Source organism: Centruroides sculpturatus, unplaced genomic scaffold, assembly GCF_000671375.1.
Source record: "Centruroides sculpturatus isolate CEXI.00-Female unplaced genomic scaffold, Cexi_2.0 scaffold233, whole genome shotgun sequence".
Taxonomy (NCBI): domain Eukaryota; kingdom Metazoa; phylum Arthropoda; class Arachnida; order Scorpiones; family Buthidae; genus Centruroides; species Centruroides sculpturatus.
In genome coordinates, this window is record NW_019384616.1 from 467104 (window position 1) to 486027 (window position 18924).

The following is an 18924-nucleotide window of genomic DNA, read 5'->3' on the forward strand; positions in this document are numbered from 1 at the left end:
GAAAAATAGGCCACAGTCTCCCTTGGTTACCGGTGGCGAAAGCAGCGCCGGCCCAAGCATGGCTACTGCAATGTCCTCAACAGATGTGAGGAATCAACCTAGCCTCGGTGTTTCTGTGGCAATGCATCCACATACCACAAAGGCTGGAAAACCATGCCAATGAAGGAGTTTATCATCCGTACTTACTACACCATCACAAGACTCGAAACAAACATGGCAGCATACAGACAACAACTACACCATAGATTCACACAACAATATCCTCACCTCACTGTCACCACACAAAGAGTGTTGATCAAAAACGAACAATTATACACAACAACCTTATCCCACAAACAACACTTGAACTTATCAAACAACAGGTTGCTGATCAAATACATCAACAGACAGAAACATTTAACATTAATAAAGATCACGTAACCTGTCAGGATAATCCAGCAACAAGCATTGATAATAGCACACATACAACAACTACAACTAATGATACTACAGGCACTTCCCCATCCATCACTGATAACATAGACATAAAATTAGTTAATACGCTCTCACTTATATTTCAGGAAATACTCACTAAATATACAGGTACAGATCCCACACAAAGACCACAAATACCAAAAATCAACACTTCAAAGGAAGTAGGAAAAACATTAAATTATGTAAAACTCACTACCAAACTACATTCATTCAATTTCTACACTCTCAGACATTCAAACATTAGTTTATGCTGGGGCAGTCACAGTAGTAACACACCATGGACTGAAAATACAATCGCAGATAAACACATACAAAACACAATTCTATCACAAGCCTGCCTGGCAAAGAAGAATAGAATCACAAATAAATGAGACAGCAATTAGGCAGGCTGACACAATACACTAAAAACAACATAACACCCAAATTAAAGTAAAGAAACAACTCNTCGTCGTCTTTTTGGTCTCGAGAGGTCGGTCCCATCGTATGCAATCAGATCAGAATTGGGCCTTGAGTTTCCTCGGAAACGCTTGATAAAACTGACCTTAAATTTTCTGACAAGCATAATCTCTGACCCATCATCTTTGGAATGCGAGGCTTATTTAACCTTCAAGAAGTTTCCATCGAAAAGATCGTTCAAATACTGTTGGTTTACTAAACTGGAGAATCTATTTAATAGAATAGGTTTTTCACTCTCCTTAATAGATTCCTCTCCAGATGTTTTGAAATATTATGCAAATACAATTTTACAAGAGTTTGATAATCTTTTCTTGAGAGAAGAGGGGGACAGGATTCTTAAGGCTAAGTATCATTTATGGTATCCAGAAATATTAGACAACAATCGGTGTTTTTACATTTATTATCAGCAGTTACCGTTTATTGTTAAGAAAACGATCATACAGATTCGTCTAAATAAGTTTCGATTAATATGGAAACACTTGTGTATTGACCTACGTTCATCGGAAATGTGTTCGTTTTGTAAGAAAGGAAATGCGACTTTAAATCACTACATGTTTGACTGCCAGGATTTTGAATATCTGCGTCTATCAACACTTCCTAATAATGTTTTTTGCACTAATAATGTTGTTTGTAAAAATCCAGCAGATAGAATTCATGGATTATTCTCCATCAACGACTCATTTGAGTCTATATGGAATAAATATAATTTATTAACCAAAGTTATTAATGTTACCCCTCCTCCTAAAAATTAATTTTATGTATGGAGTTTTCAAATAAATAAATAAATAAATAAATAAATGATGCCTTACGTGTTCTAATGTGGATGTACAATACGTTGGTGTTATTGGAAAAAGGTAAAATTATAATGAATACAAATTATATCTATCAGATTTCAAGAAAAGAATTCATTTAATATTATTTTTATTGGATCGGGTTTGCAACTTCCTGCAATTAAATTCGTGAAGAAAATTCAACAAAAGTGTAAATAATTATAAATATACTCGTATCTTTCTTTGTAATCGTTAAGTGAGGAATAACTGTAAACTTATTTGCTAAATATTTTGATTCTGTTTCAGGAAGAAATATGCTTATATGGCTTTTCTCTAGAAATCGGTATCTAAAAATCAATCACAATATTCGAAGAACAATGCTGCTTTAGGCATATACAATTTAAATTTCTGCCTAGACAAGCACAAATATATAATCATCTATATTTGTTTATGATCCAATACTCGTTACCATGATCGATAGAATACTAGAACTTGTATAAAGGAAAGTATTGTGTGATACAGTTTTTACATGATATAAATTTATTTAAAAGTAACCTTAAAAGTTCATACTTACCTAGAACCACGCTCAATGTAAAAACATTAGTGGAGAAGAGAGATTACGTTTTTAGAACTACTATAAAATTGCCTAATATCTAGTTTAAACTATCCGGTAATTAATTATTTAATCTATTCAGAATGTTACCTTTAAATAAAGGAATATTACCATAAGTACTGTACAATATATTCGTCTATATAACTATACTATTGATATCATAAAAAGGTACACATAATACTAAAAAAACAAAACAAAATTTTGGCATCTTATTCGTGCTTTTTCCTAATATTTAAAGTTTAATTTGATATTCGGAAAGAACAAATGAAAGAAAAAGAAACGTAAAACGTACTCAACTTATCAAATTTATTTATAGGAATTTGACAGTTAGGGACTGTCCATAAATTACGTAACGCATGCAACATAGTGGGGTGTTTACAGAAACGTTACGTAATGCTAGAATCTCGATCATTGGGTAACAGAATGATTCACGTTTATTTTGAAGTGTTGTGTAGATAACTGTCCCATTTATGTTACTGCTTTAAACATTATACGTATAATTAATTAAATAATGTAATATTCAATAATCCATACTGTTTATTATTCCTTAAACAATTAAAGGGGTTGATCGAAAATATGCATAACATAATTTTTAGGGTAGGTATGTACGACGGCGCTACGTAATTTACGGGCGATCCCTTAGAAAGTTTTAAAGATTGTTTTTACCTTCCCGGCTCTCTTATATATTATAACAAAGGGAAAGTATGGCGATCAGTCAAAAAATGACCCACAGATTTTTACATTTTTGGACTCAGGAAACCTTTAAACGTCGAGAAATGCAAAAACATTGGGGAGGAGGTAATTTCTGTACTCTTATGTATGGATGTTAGTGTGTGTGTGTGTGGCACGATTTTGTTCACCTTATTTGATCTTAATAACTTCCGTGCACTTCGTCGAAAATTTCTGAAATTTTGCAGGGAGGTTTATATATTAGGGAATTGATGCTATTAAATTTCGGTGGTTAAATGTCAAGAGGTGGGGAAGTAAAGAGGTTCGTGTGTATCTCCATTAGGGTCGGACTTAATGACGATTTTATTCGATATTACCATTTACAATTTGTTTATAAAACTCACCCCTACTCTAAACATAACGCATTTTGCTATTTTATAACAGTTAAAAATCTAAACAGATTTTAAAATAAAATATCATAACAGATGGCGTCACCAAATGTTGCCGAAAAAGTTAAGCAATTTGTTGCTGGATTTTTAAATAAAATTTTCATAATTTTATAATCCACATATTAAATATTAGATTTTAAACTTCTTACTTTATAAACTTCTAAGTAGTTTTAGAGTTAACTTTTTAATCAAAGAAAAATAATTTACTACTAGTTAAATTTTAATAAACGGTCCCCGACTAGTAAAATTTTAATAGTGACTTAAACTTTAATAATAAATCTGAACATTTTCTCTGTAATAATATGAATAATTCATAGAAAACAAGAACATTTTATGATCGCATTTAGTAATTAAGTTTGCAAAAGATTTTAATTATTAAAATTCAATGCTGACAATATTCAAAATTTATATTAAAAATGAAAAATTTTTACTTTGTCTTTAATTAAAATAATATTTCTAAAAATATTTTACTTGTATTTTAAATTTACGTCATTAATTTATTTTACTTAGACGTTACGACGTTTAAAACATAATCAACTGAAATGTAATATGTTGTTTACAAGAAGAAAATCATTAGGAAAAAAAAGGAAAAGAATGATAACTTACAAAATGGGATGGAGAAATTGCTAGGATTACGATTCTGAAGATTTTTCTATCTCAAAAGATTGAGAAAAATACTTGAACTTGTCACACTCAGACAGAATATATTTATATTTATGTAAATCTGTCATGATGATAAGGATATAAAAATAGGAAAAAAAGTCTCCTGTGTTTTATCTTAATTCTGTAAGCAATGAATTTGTAAATATATTCGATATGTAACAAAAATTCTTTTATTAACTTTCGTGTTAACATGAAATTTTTATAAATAGTTTTAATAAATGAATTATATGGAAAATGATCAGTAAATATTAGAGTGGAATGTAAATTATATTTACAAAATATATATTATTTGAAGACAAATACAAAAAATAATCATCTTAGTATGTTTTCTTAGGTTGAAGGAATTAAATAATAGAAGAGTCGATCTTTATTTATTTATTTTTTCCTGCAAGAAACTATATAAAATTACGTTTAAAAGTCTCTCTAGCATTGTGGTTTGTAAAAATTTAATAATAATAAAAATCTAAGACGAAAACATAATTCAAAATATTCATAATCTTAGACAAGAAGGAACGGTCGATTACGTTCGTTTTCGTGTTCCTGTAACATGAAAAGACGTAATAAAAAACGTTCCAAGTTACTTTTTTGTATTCGTTTTCAAATTATGTATATTTTAATTAATTTTTCTCCTTGGTTTTTATTTTTAAGAAGTTTTTTCTTTTCTAGCGCCAAAACAGTAGTGTTGTGCTTATTATTTTTACATTATACCTTTACTATATAATTTTTTTTTGTATGGAAATGTATTCTGCATATTTCCAAATGTTACTATACCAGATTTGGTAGTATTTGAACTGTTATATATCTCTTTAGACGGCATTGAATATGGATACTTGAATACGATCACTCGGTATAACTTTTTATTTTATTACTTTTTTTTTATAAAATTGTGGAAGCTAGTAATGTAGAATCTGCACAATTTAGATAAAAATTACATAACATATAGAAAATAAGCAAAAGTTTTATTATCTTGAAAATTTAATATTAACTATTTTAAAAAGTTTTCTTAATTATACTCAAATTCTTAATTAATTCTGTATCTTTTTTCTTTTTATTTCTGGATATTCAACGAAATTAATTCCAAAATCAATATTTACAATTGAAATTCAAAAAATAAAAATAAGAGGAAGGGAAAAAATGAATATAAATATATAAAATTAAATGAAATTGCTCTTCACCATTCCATTTTAAAATGAAGAAAGTTATTACTTCACTCGTGCAATATATATTTTAGAACGTGATACAACTACAAATAATAGAATTTTCTTACACCTTTCAGTTAAAAAAATAAAGTTTAATTAGCATGAAAATGGCATATTTTACATTAAAAAAACAAAGAAATTTACATATACTTACTTTTTTCTTAGCACGATGCTGCATGGTAACATTCGCTGTAGTTTTATTGCCGGGTAATTCGCTAATCCAAAGCTTCCATACTATTAAGGTATAAGCAGTTAACATAATCATTATTGGCATGAAAAATAAGCAGACTGTTATAAATAAATAATAAAATTTTTTCGATGGATAATGGGTGACACATTTGTTTAAATCCTCGTCGTAAGTTGTAACGGGAGGCCATTTTTCAGAACATATTTTCTGAACAATATTTTCCCACTGAAAATAAAATATATTATTTTATTTGAAGAATAACTTAAATTATTATTATTATTATTATTATTATACCTGCAATTCTTTCTGTTCTCTATATATTAAAAATGGTACTGCTGATGCCATAGACACTATCCATATTGTGGTGATTACAAAACTGGTGCGTTGTTTAGTAATACGTGTGTGAAGAGGAAAAATAATAGCTACAAATCTATCACAAGCAATGGCTGATAATGTCAATACACTGGATGCTAGGCTGGTCACTGAAAATATAAGTAGAGATATTTTAATTTATAACTCAAAAATTTAAAGCTTGTTCGTATGTTTTGTTTAACCAATCAATGCTTTATTGATACTCATTTGAAATATCTGTAATAAGTTCTAATTAGTTACTGAACAATATCGAATTTCATTGAACTTAATTTTAAATAAGTTCGTTAGTTATTTTTGAAGTAATTTAACTCAAACAGAAGACAATTATTTGATGTTTTTAAATGCTATTAATCACACTGATTGTAATTATAGTTTAAGATTTAATTAGCTTTTCTATCGAAATTATTTTAGTATCTCAAATTTTGATAGCCCACCAGTAGATAAAACCCATTAAACATTACTATTTGGTGTTCAACGAGATGGCCACGTGGGGTTTTCCGAGTTTTTTCACGTGTCTAACACCTCAATATAAACCAGTTTCTGAAAGAAAATCCTCTAGGGATGAAACCTATTGGTAAACCACTCTTGTTGCGTGGCTTTATTCCATCAATCCAGTCCAAATTTTGATAAACAGTTAATAGTATTATAAGATATGAAAAGATGATGTTAAATTGAAATAAACAAACGTTTACATAATTTTCCTGCGATCATTTAACTGTTGTAATGGTATAAAAGAAGATGGATTTGAATGAAGGTTGTGAGATAACAATGGATTTTCCTGTTTGGTGATCACTGCCAAGTGCTCTATTGGATATAAAATTGAATTCTGTTTGATGTCTTTACTGTAAACAAATCATTTATTTATTTTTTTTTTCGAAAATAACTTATTTTTAGTATATTATTTTATATAAAAAATTACGGAAATTTTTCTATACATTAGAAAAAAGATAACAATTACGAAGGTCTATAATAGTTTCATATTTTATCTTTAATACTTTACATAATTATAAAACATTTAGAAATTTTAAGATTTTTCACCACCTTAATTGGCGTGAAACGTAAAGTTTGTGTTTATGTTTAATGATTTACGTTTAATTTAATGTAATAATTTCTTATTTTGAATCTAAATTTACAATAACAAAAATAAATTATTAAATTAAAAAATCATTTAATTTCTTTTTATAAAAATTTAGTCATGTAATTAGTACATTTAATTATTTCAAATAGAAACAATTAGATAATTTGAAAAGAAGGTGGTTATTTTTGATAAAATTACACATCTTTTCTAATTTAAAAGTTTAAAAATGTAGAAAAATTTGTCTAATTTTAAATAAATTAAAAAACTTTTTAGGAGTTTTACAGATTAAATTATTTATCGCTTCGCTATTAAACGATAAAGTGAAAATATAGTAGAAAAAAGTACTTTCTTATAGACTTTCTTAATTTCTCGAGAGAATTATTTATAAAATCAATATTATTAAGTTCGTTTTCTAATTTCAGAATGAGGAAAGTTTATTTTACTTTTTCCTCTAAGCTCACTCTATCAAATTTTAGAATCAATTAAAATTTAGTTTTAGAAAGTAAGCAATAAAATTGCATGTAGTACAGACACGCATGCTTTTTCCACGCCATAAAACTTATTTATTGTAATACCGTCACAATTTTTAACTATATTTTAAATAACTTTTTAATAATATATGCTCTCCACTTCAAATTAGTAATTTTGCCCCTGTAAATCATACTTTTCCGTTAGCAATAGAGTAGTGCCGGTCAGCTAGCTAATTCCTTTCAGAGAAAATTTTATTAAATTAAGAAAATTAGAATTAGTTTTTGATGTTTTATTGCTACCACGATATATAAAGCTTGAATTTATTAGCTGTTTAGAAACACAAAACTACTATTAATATATAATTTTTATATTATAAAACTATGCCTCGTGTGCTGATAACAATAGATTTAAATAAATATCAATTGAATCGTCTAATTTCGGCAACCATTTACTATCTTCTAGAGAGAAAATTCTCTTTTACACGATTATCTTTATTGAAAAAGTATATTCTGAGCTCAAATATTTTGATTAAATTTTTCATCATGAGAGCCGTCTAATTTCTGTTGTTAAAGGAATGCGATCTTCTTTTTTTTTAGCATATTTGCATATTTTCTCAGAGATTTGCGAAAGTTAAGAGAGTTCTGCTTTATAAAATCGATCGTACTAGCAGATTTATTAATGAGCGTTTATTTTACAGCTTCCTCTATAATTCTTGATGCGAGAACTTCTCAATGAAGAAAATAATAGTTCAAGTATCTTTGACGAAATAAAAAAAAGCCTGTTATTCAATTTATTATGACGATTTATTTCATTTTTTTGGGGGATGCAATTAACTCGGCTACTAAATTTAATTTTAGTATATAGAAGTAATTTATTTTATGAATCAGAAATCTTTAAAATTAAGCAGTGTTTTATTGAGTTTAATGTAATTAACATCACATTAAACAAATTTATTTATTAGATAAATGTTCATTTAAACTTTTCTTGAACCATGGCTGTATCTAATAGTATTTCTTCTAAACAATTCATAATATAAGTGAGTACTTTTCGTCTCTAATCAACATAATATTTATGGCCAAACTATTCTTAACTTTTTTCTATCAGCTCTTCTTTTTTACTGATGTTTTGGTTTTAATAACTGAAATTAAACTATTTGAAAAAATATTTTCATATAATTAAAACTGCATAAGGATATCCCTTTGAAGAAGCGTTGTCTTTACGACAAATAACTCATACTTCTGTCGTCTCTAGTGAGAAATTTTGTATACAATAAGAAATTAATATAAATATAATAAAGTAAAACAGAGCCAAAAGAAATAGAGACCATTGTATATAGGGATTTATCCATTATACAACGTTACTGAGCCAATGTTTACACAACATTTAAGGATATGTAATTTAATTTTTCATAATTTTCTGTGGACCTCTTGACGATTCTATTGTTTGCTAAAGTTTAATGTGGTTAGAAGCTTTAAAAGTTTTTCTGACATAGATACAAAATTTTTCTCATTGTTTCAATTCATTAGTCACAGAAATCTTACAGTTATTGAAGTGAATGAAGAAAAATGACAAAAAATTCTTATGCAATAAGAAAAAAATTCTAAAGTAAATTGAATAATAAAAAAATATTAAAATTAATGATTGAACCTATAAAATAAAAAATGCAACCATAAAATAAATGAAAATGTAATAAAAAAAACAAACTCGTTAGAAAAAATTATTAATATGCTATTTATATTTCTAATTATAGGAGACAAGTCCAACTAATTTTCGATAGAATTTCGTTTAATGTAAAAAATTCTTATGTAAGTATACAGAAAAAAATATATATAATTCTCTCTTGTCTTCAATTTACACCGACTTCTGGCTGTATATTTGAATTATTAAGCATTAAAAAATTAATTAAAATTGATTAGAGATGAATTGTTTTAGAAATGATTAGGTCTATTTGAAAAAATAAAAGAAAATGAAATATTTACTGTATAATTAGTATTTGCATTCTTCTTTTCCTTTATTATTTGTTATAGAGGATGATTATTTTATATAAATTTATTTTTTCTTTTGCATTCGAATTACTTAATCATTTGGCTTTATGTCAAAAATTTCTAATTTTATTTTATTTTTAACGTATAAAACAAACCCATTTTTTAATATTCGAAAACATTTTTTTGGAAATATTTCAGAATTTTATTAAATAATCAAATATAATTTCATTCTTTCGTTTGAGATTTATTCTGTTAAACGGCTAATTTTTTAAACATGTAGCTGCTTGTATTTTTGTGCCGCAATTTGAAAAAATTGTAGACCTATAAATTTCCACTGTCGTCTGTCCGTCTATCTTTGCTTAATCTCGAATGGAGTTATATAGTTAAAATCCGAGACCAGATAAGGGAACCTTAGGGACAGTTGGCCCTAATTAACTATATACAAACTTCCGATGCAAACCGAAAGACATGTTATTTCAATTCAAAACTTTCCCTGAAAGCAGTTAATAGGTGACCTGCACGACTCTATTGTTAAAGGAAAAGTATGATGTACAGGGGAAAGCCACAGTTAGTTTGAGGTGGAGAGCATATATTTTAAATTAAATAAATTGGAAATATGATTAAAAATTGCAGTCCTGCATTGTAACGATGTCACAATATATAATTGCTTGTTTTATAAACTCTTCGCCCAGTGGACACTAAGTAAGATTGTCGTTTCTCCATTCCCATCATGGGTTCGACTAGGCCCACAAATGGGATGATAAGGAATGAAATCCACCCATAAAAAATCCTAATGAATTGCTCGCTCGCTCCATCAGTTTTCATTTATTTTATATATCTATAAAAGTTTTTATTAAAATGTTACATATTTATATACAACCCTTTTATGGTGGATTTAAATAAATATTTATATAAACTGTTTATTTTATTTCTTTATTTTTAAAAACATACAAGTTATTATTAGTTATTAAATATATATATATTTTTAAAATTCTGTAGTCTTTAATAATAACATTTTATGATATAAGAGAAAGATAAACTATCATTTTTTAATTAATTTATTCCCAAGAAAGAATATAAAGCCTTAGAAGTGGAGCTTAATTCTTCCTTGAAAGTTGATACGACGAAAATTATCTCCGTTAAATCGAGTTATAAATAAAGAATATATATATATACATAATAAAAAATAAAAATTATTAATCGATTTATGTCCACTTCACGATATCGTTGAGGAAATCGATATGGGATTAACTCCATTATTGATTTGGAATTAGGTTACTTCCCTTGTTACATTATTGATCGATTCCTCTTACTTCATGTTAACTTCACATGAGAAAACATAATCGGGATTAACGATATGATCGAGATAAACGTTAGTGAACGAAATATAATGATTATTAAATAAATGATTTATAACTATCGTTATTTTGAACTTGTCTGTTATAATAAATAATTATCATTTTAATATTTCGAACAAAGTACATAAACATGTGAAATTTAGTCTAGTGCATTAAAATTTTAATTTACTTTTTATGACTTAATGGAAAACAGTTTGGTAAAGTTCTTCGTGACTTTCTCTTTAGTTTATATTGGATATTTTAATGGTAATATGCAGATTATTAAAAGGACAATTTCAATTGTCCTATAGATCAAATATATAAAGATGCAAAATGATTAGAATTTAAGTTAAAATGGTGAAATTACTTATGAAATTTTCTATAACGAAATCTCTAATTTCTTGTTATTTTAATTAATTCTTCTTTGTATAGATTTACAAAAAAGAATGGATTATTCTGTATACCAACTATTTTTAACTTATTTTTTTAAATTTATCTTACAATTTATTTTATAAGCCACATGAGAATGCATAAAAATCTTTATAACATTCTCGATATATAATTAAATTATAAGTTTTAATCACTTTTTTTTTTCTTATTTCATGTATCAACTTAAAAGATAATCATTATAGTTATAAAAATTATTCAATTTAAGTTTTATTACACCTATATTACACACTTCACACGTTCTATTTTTTGTTTTATTGAAAAAAAAGAATAAAAATGAACAGTTCATGGCATTATATTATCATTAAATGAGCTTTCCCAGCCATAAAACAAGTGAAAAATTTGGAGTTTTTTGAACAAATTATGTTATCCAATTTTCTTTTATGTTTAAAGCCACGATTTCGTTATTATACTTCAAAATAATAAGTTAAAAATTTAATTGACGAATAACATTGAAACTACATAAAGGACAATGAAAAGATTTATAACTTATTAAGTTATAAAAAAAAAATGAAATTTTGTATATGGACTTCAATTATTTAACTTTTCAACATTATATAAATTGCAATTGACGTTTTATTAAATCTCAACTTTCTGCAGAACTTTATACTTTAATTTACTATAAATTAAATTAGAACTTTACCATTTAAAAATAACAAAACTACCTTGAAAGTATTTTGTATTCTGTAAATTCTTTATAACAATAAATAACATCTAACTCTGTCGACAGCACATGATGCTATTTAAAGAGGGGGAGGGAACCTTTAACATCTTCTATCTTTTCATAACTTTTATAGATGAAGGAATAAAAATTCTAAACATGCTTATTTTGACATTAGAATTATAAGTAGTAGAACGTTAACAGAGATGAAATATCTCTTTAAATAAATTAAGCAACTTGAATTTTTAAAAAATGCTTTTAGTAACGATAAAAGTTAGAACAAAAACACTCAAGGGAATTTTTACCTAATTTAATAATGTTAAATTGAACATTTATCAAAAGAAAAATATCATTATTGTTAAAAGCAAATGTTATAATAACAGTAGAATTTGATAAAATATATAAATATTATTAACAGATTTTTATTTTATTTAAACTAAAATTGTTTTATTACTGTCAAAACAAAAATCAAATTGTTATTATTAAAGAAGTAAAATTATTAATAAAATTATTATTTACTCTTACATGAACTTCTTTAACTTCCAAAAAACAAGCTTTGAATATTTATAAACTGAATTTTTTTTTAAAAAAAATGTATAATGTAATTTATATAAAAGAATAATTTGTAGAAGTTTTTAGAATGTCATAAGCCATATTTTTTGATGGTCGTTACATTCACGCCGTAATTAAAAATTATCTAAGGATGAAAGCACAGAAATCAACTGTTATTCGATTTAATAAATGTTATTAAATTTATTTTAAAAGTTTTAATGATTGTCTGTATAAAAAAAAGTAGATTTAATTTTATTTTTACAAAATTACTGGTAATGCTTTCACAAGCATAAATTAAGCTCCCCTTGCACCGAATTCCCTAAATTTATAATAAAATACAACACATCAAAAACAATAAAAAACACAATAATTACAAACTAAAATATAGACATTACTTATAAAGTTGCTTATATTTGTAAAACTGAAAATGAAGTGTGTCTCCGAATTTTTCCATATTACAGGTGGAATCTATATATAAAGTATATTGAACCCATCAGAGGTTACGCTAAAAAACGAACGAGAGAGGGGATTTCCCAAAAATTCCCGAAGAAAAATGTCTAATGTCATCACTATACATTGAGCCCAATTTAAATTTGCCCGGGTACAAGAAGATATAACGTGCTATTGTCTGAAAAAGGAGAATTTATACGAGCAAGAAAAACTAAATAATGTTCTAAGTATAAAAGTATGCAAATAAATAATTTCATTTTCACCGATTTTTCATTTTATTCTTAAAAGTATAAAAGGAGAAAGTAGTCGTTAAGCCATGCATGAAATGATGCATTAATATCAAACTCATTATGTAAAATATCTAATAATAAACTTATTATACCTGAACCAAGTGAGATAAATTGAGCTAGATTATATAAAATGATGGATTATTTTAACTCGTAAAATTCTAAATAATTGTGTATTGAGTAATTACTCAGTAGTTTTAGAATCGGTTTCAGATTACGGATTCATCATCCTACACGTGATGATTTTTAATGTTTATAAATAATATTCTATATACAATTTTTATATGAAAATTTAATTATGTTTTTAACGACTCCACTTAAGATATCTTTGCAAAATGTTCGTTCCATCAAAAATAAATGCTCTTATCTCTCGTCTATATTATATAATTCTTATGATTTTTATGTCTTTACCGAAAGTTGGTTTATCTCTTTGTCTTATATCGCTAATTTTATTTCTTTATTTGGTTATTCGCATATATATTTAAAACAAATTAATCAAAGAGGTGGTGGAATACTTCCACTTTAAGCAGCCTATTTTTTTCTGCTTATTTAAACAATATACTTGGTCATATTACTTCTCCTATGCTGACTATATTTAATTGATTAACCACGATCCTCGTGTCCTTCAGTCTGATCTACCCCGTTTATTTTCTCTTTTAGAAAAAGCTGCCCACTGAACTTTATCCTCTGGTTTAAACAGATTTGGTTATAAGAAAATTCTAACCTAACACCTGTAGGTTTCCTTCATTTTTGCGTAATTTATATGTAAAAGAAATTTAAATTATAACAAGTTTAGTATATAAATTATTAAAAAATTTACCGAAGTAATTAATCAAATTGCAGTTTAATTACATTATATTATTTTTAATTTCATAACTTATTTCTAATGCCATCCATTAGAGAAGATTATGAAGACTTAAAGATTATCTATCATGTACGAATCTTTCAACGATTATATTAATACACAAAGGAAAAAAAAATTGTTAAAATATCATCCATCATCTTTCGGTGATTCCTTAATCATTCTTTGATTTATTTTTAAAAATTTAAATTAGTTTAAGAACTTCTCACGCGGTTCTTAATATATTCACAAAATGAAAGAAAATAAAGTCTACATACGGTATGTCAGAAGTCCCTTGCATCATTTTCATTTCAAAAGTACTGAAGATGTATTAATTTTGTTAATGTAATTATAATAGGAAATCGTGCATGGAGAATGGATAAAACCTTAAAACAATTACTTTTATTGCTCACGAATTTAAAGTTCATTTTTAAAAGGATTAATACTTTGAACATCTGTTTACACAATGCTGATTAAGAATCCAGAAAATTGTTTTAGACTAATTAAATAACGCTTTTTAACTTTGTTATTGAAGCTTTTACGTTACCTTTGCTCGTTAAAAAGTTATCTTGAAGATCACTTTCAAGATTAACAGATAATTTTCCACGTATGACTTCCTACGTAACTGCATTAACAAAATTAATATATTTGAAATGAAAAGGATGCAATGGATCTTTAGTATTCCGCATACTTCTGTGTTTGTATCTTATGTGACATGTTTTAATTTAAATAAATAAAGCTTTTATACGTACAAATTCTGTAGTTTCGAATATAATATAAGGAACATAAAATAATTTTTGTTTCCAGAAGGTAGGATTGATAGATTTATGGTAAAATTACATATAAGAGCGCATTCATACATTCGCTGTTTGCCGAATGCCCAGTAAACAGGGACATTCGGCAAAACCATTAGGAATAGCGAATATTGTGGCTGGTTTATTCAACTTTCTTGTCGTAAATTGTTTAGAAATAAGGGAAAGAATAAACATATCTGTACATATATTTTTTTTTATAAGAAATGAATTTATTTAATTATTTTTATTTAACTTAGTAGAATACTTAGTACAACGTTATTTTTCTTTGAAAAACAAACGGATTTATTCCTTAAAGACGATTATAAACTAAAATTATAACAATAAAGTCTAGTAATTGTAAATAATAAAAATTGCAATTCTCGAAAAGAAGAATTAAAGTTTTTCCTGTTAAAATAATCATTCTTTTCATAATAATAAAAATAATTTTACGCTTCAATAATAAGTAAATAATAAACTACTGACGTTGAAATTACTTTATTAAGAAAGAATTTATTAAAGTAAATTAATTATATTTTAATTAAACAACAACTTTTGATTACAGTCTGTTGCATCAAGATACGAAGGAGTAATATTAACAATCTAAATCATAATTTCTTGGTGGATAAAGTTAAAAATTGGAATCGAAATCCTAGGAAAATAACGATTTTCTAGACATTTAATTGCATTGTCAGATAGGAGCTCGAACTTATAAGCAAATTCTTATGATTCATTGTATGACACGATCTTAGCGTTATAGATTTACACGTTAATTTATAAATATGTAAATTTATCACTCATACTGCATACTTAATTATACACAATAAGCTATAATCGTTTTTGTTTTATTTTCGAAAAATATAATGAATTACCTAAACTTCATTTTTTACACTCATATAAAAGAAAAACCATTTGTCAATTAACTTAGTTTTGTTTTCACTTTACACGACGGCTTCTTTTAATCTTTTATTTCCTTCTTACAGCATTACGTAAATAAATCATAAGAGTAATCAATAATAAGTCTTAATCATCGTATTATATATATATATATTTTTTTATATATAAAAAGGGTGTAATAAGTTCTGAAATGCAAGAATTTCAAGTTTTATCGCTTGAAATTCTTACATTTCAGAACTCATTTCATAGGAAACAATTATTGATATAAGTTATTTAATATAAAAAAACACTTTAATCGTATTTAATTATTATAATTTTTCTTTTATTTATAATGTTTTTTTATTTGATTTTCCTTTATATTTTTCAATCTTATCAGACTTAAAAGTGTTATATTCGCTAATTTATTCTGCCTTCTTTTTCATTTTTCTATTATAGAAATTTAAAAAAAGAATGAAAAGAAATTATTTATTGTCAATTCCGTACTTATATAACACAATAGTAAAACAATTTGCATTATTTATCGGTGTTGTTTCTATGGTTTTAATAGACAAAGTTAAATGTAGAGTTTAAAATTCATAAAAGTGTTTTTCAGATTTTCTACTTTAGAAAAATCTCAAATACTCGTAAATATTGAAATTTTGTTTTTTTTTTTTAATTTACAAAGTTTCTTCTAAATTCTACACGTTGTTTTTAAACATTTTGACTAAAATTAACAGTTAACTAAGACGAAAAATTCCTAAAAAGACATTTGTAGCTAGAAAATGTACACAAATAAATTGAAATCTTCACAATTCTTTCGTTTTTTTTTTTACTTCACAAAAATACAAAATTACATAGCGAGTTGACATTTCTTTTTAAGTTTTCTCCCCGCCTAAACATGTAAATTTGTTTACAAATTTTTTAAAATTTCACTAAATTTACAAGATTTTTACACTGAAAACTGCTTTTCAATCTAATATACAAATAAAATCGCATATTATTTACACGAAGATTCCAGAAAGTATCAGTTTGTAAAACCAACAATTTCTTTCGTAACAATTCAGATATGTCTACGAATATATTAAAAATGACAGTGAATTCTCTATTCATTAGGTAAAAAAACAAGGATTTTTATCTTGAAACAGTTTTACTTGTTAAAACTAGATACAAACCTGATCAGTATGTAATTTAATACAAACTACATGCTGTCAAACGATTGTTAATAGGGTATTTTGTCTTATACGATATGATTATCTGAGAGGATATAGTAGTAATGAATATAATCAGCATATTATCTGAATATAATAATTCATTTCTATATTTGATAATTATTAGAATCACAAAATTCAATATGCTTTGCATTAGATTCGAAGCATCTCGTTACAATAACAGCTACTTGGATAGCGTGCGCTCTTTATGCAGTTTTTCTAGTTAATAAGACAGTAAATTATATTAAAATTTTGTCTCGATTTCTTCTTTCTCTTCTATTTTTTTTTTTTTGAATTTTATTCCTTCAATTTTAAGTTAAAACCTGAGTTATATAAAGTGTAAACTTGCCCTTTACATTGGAAAAATTATAATCCACTAATATACAGGTTCTAAAATTATATTGTCAAAATATAGACTAGCACATTGAAGACTGAAACACACGAATGTTATGAATATAAAATAAACAAAATTTTTTCAACTTTAACCTTGTTTTACCATTTTATTCAATTAAATAGGTACATAAATCATTGAAAATGAATTTATAGAGTTATTAAATATGTAAAAAGAATATTAAAAAATATAGAAAACAGGTCTTGTTTTAGTTCTACGAAGTGAAGAACAGCCAAAAAAAAAAAAAAAAAAGCGAATATCTTGTGTCTCCTGATAATGAAACTCATCACTTAAACACAGAGAAACAGTACTTAAACAAATTAATACGAATTTCTTTGCAAACAAGTACAATGTATTTTTATTATACTAGCTTTAGAATTTCAAGTATTCGAATACAGCAACGAGTTGCGTATCTTTCCCGGCAAAAAATAGAAAATTGTAGTGATACTATCTGTTACAATATTTTATTTTATAAACTTTTTATATTATTAATTATTATAAAATGACAAAAAAAACTTAATTTTGAGAGTAGGAATGAGTTGTTTTATTTTTTAAAAAATTGTAAATGTTAATAACGACCCTACTCGAGATATGACACATAACTCTCTCTATCTTCCCGCCCCATCGACCTTTAACCTCCAAAATTTAACAGCATCAATCCTCCTAATATATAAACTTTCCTGCAAAATTTCAGAAAATTTCGACCAAAGGCACAGAAGTTATTAAGCTTCAAACAGAGTGAACGAAATGGTGCCCCCACACATAAATTATAAATTTTGTATTATATAAATATATAACTAATTTTATAAATACAGACCAAACATTCTATAAACAGTATTTAATTATTATATTGTTTTGTGTGTGTGTGTGTTGAAGTAGAGATGTGATTTAGAATTAATTTTAAGAATTTTTCATAAATTGTTTTAAATACGAAATCCAATTTTAAATAAATATATTGCACTGAAAATATAAAGAAATTTGAATAATATCTTACATGTTATTAATATTTATTTTGCTATTTATTTTTTTACTTTTTGCTCTATGTTTTAATAGTTGTATGCTTGTTATTTTGGGGATGATAATTTTACGTCTGTATAAATAAACAAATAAATAAATAAAAATAATTACCGAATAAGAATGGAAGTTTACAATAAGTATTTAAAGTAGAGAAATAAATTTTAGACAAATTTTTAAGAGAAATTAATGTATAAGTATGTACTATACGCCTTTACAAATATTTGATTTGTTTTGTTAATTATGTGAAGAAAGAAAATGTATAAATTTCTTTTAATAGAATATTGTAAAATAAATCAAGTTTTGTTTGTTGAGAAGTATTTGATATGTTTGTAGAAAGATCATTAGAGAAATAAACATGATATATAGAGTCTAGTTGTGATATATCAACTTCTGCCAAGTTTAGGTATTGTATATATGTCATTTATCGTCATTTTTCTGCTATGTCCCTGGCAAACCAAGCTAAATGATCGAAGAATTAAATTTAATGATTGACGACTTACTTCATAAACTATATTATTATACCTGATATTTTGATATTATTAATAATTATATATTATTTTTTCTTCTTTTATATATATGTAATAGTCTGTAAGGTTAATTATTAATCAAAGTATATTATATCGTTGTAAAAAATAATTTAAAAGAGTACGAAATAAAATAGAATAATCTTATAAATTTTA

The 18924-nt window shown here is 25.8% G+C and overlaps 1 protein-coding gene and 1 long non-coding RNA gene across 2 annotated transcripts in view; one reads left to right on the plus strand and one right to left on the minus strand.

The window, feature by feature from the left end:
• LOC111625389 (QRFP-like peptide receptor) overlaps nt 1-18924 on the minus strand; it is a 120589-nt gene that overhangs the window by 43048 nt on the left and 58617 nt on the right. Inside the window, exons 2-3 of the mRNA XM_023368525.1 lie at nt 5775-5962; nt 5448-5705 (exon numbers count right to left, since the gene is read on the minus strand). Coding sequence (XP_023224293.1) covers nt 5448-5705; nt 5775-5962 — 446 coding nt within the window. The remainder of the gene's footprint in view (nt 1-5447; nt 5706-5774; nt 5963-18924) is intronic.
• LOC111625378 overlaps nt 12862-18924 on the plus strand; it is a 20319-nt gene continuing 14256 nt past the window's right edge. Inside the window, exon 1 of the long non-coding RNA XR_002756718.1 lies at nt 12862-13068. This is a non-coding gene — a long non-coding RNA (uncharacterized LOC111625378). The remainder of the gene's footprint in view (nt 13069-18924) is intronic.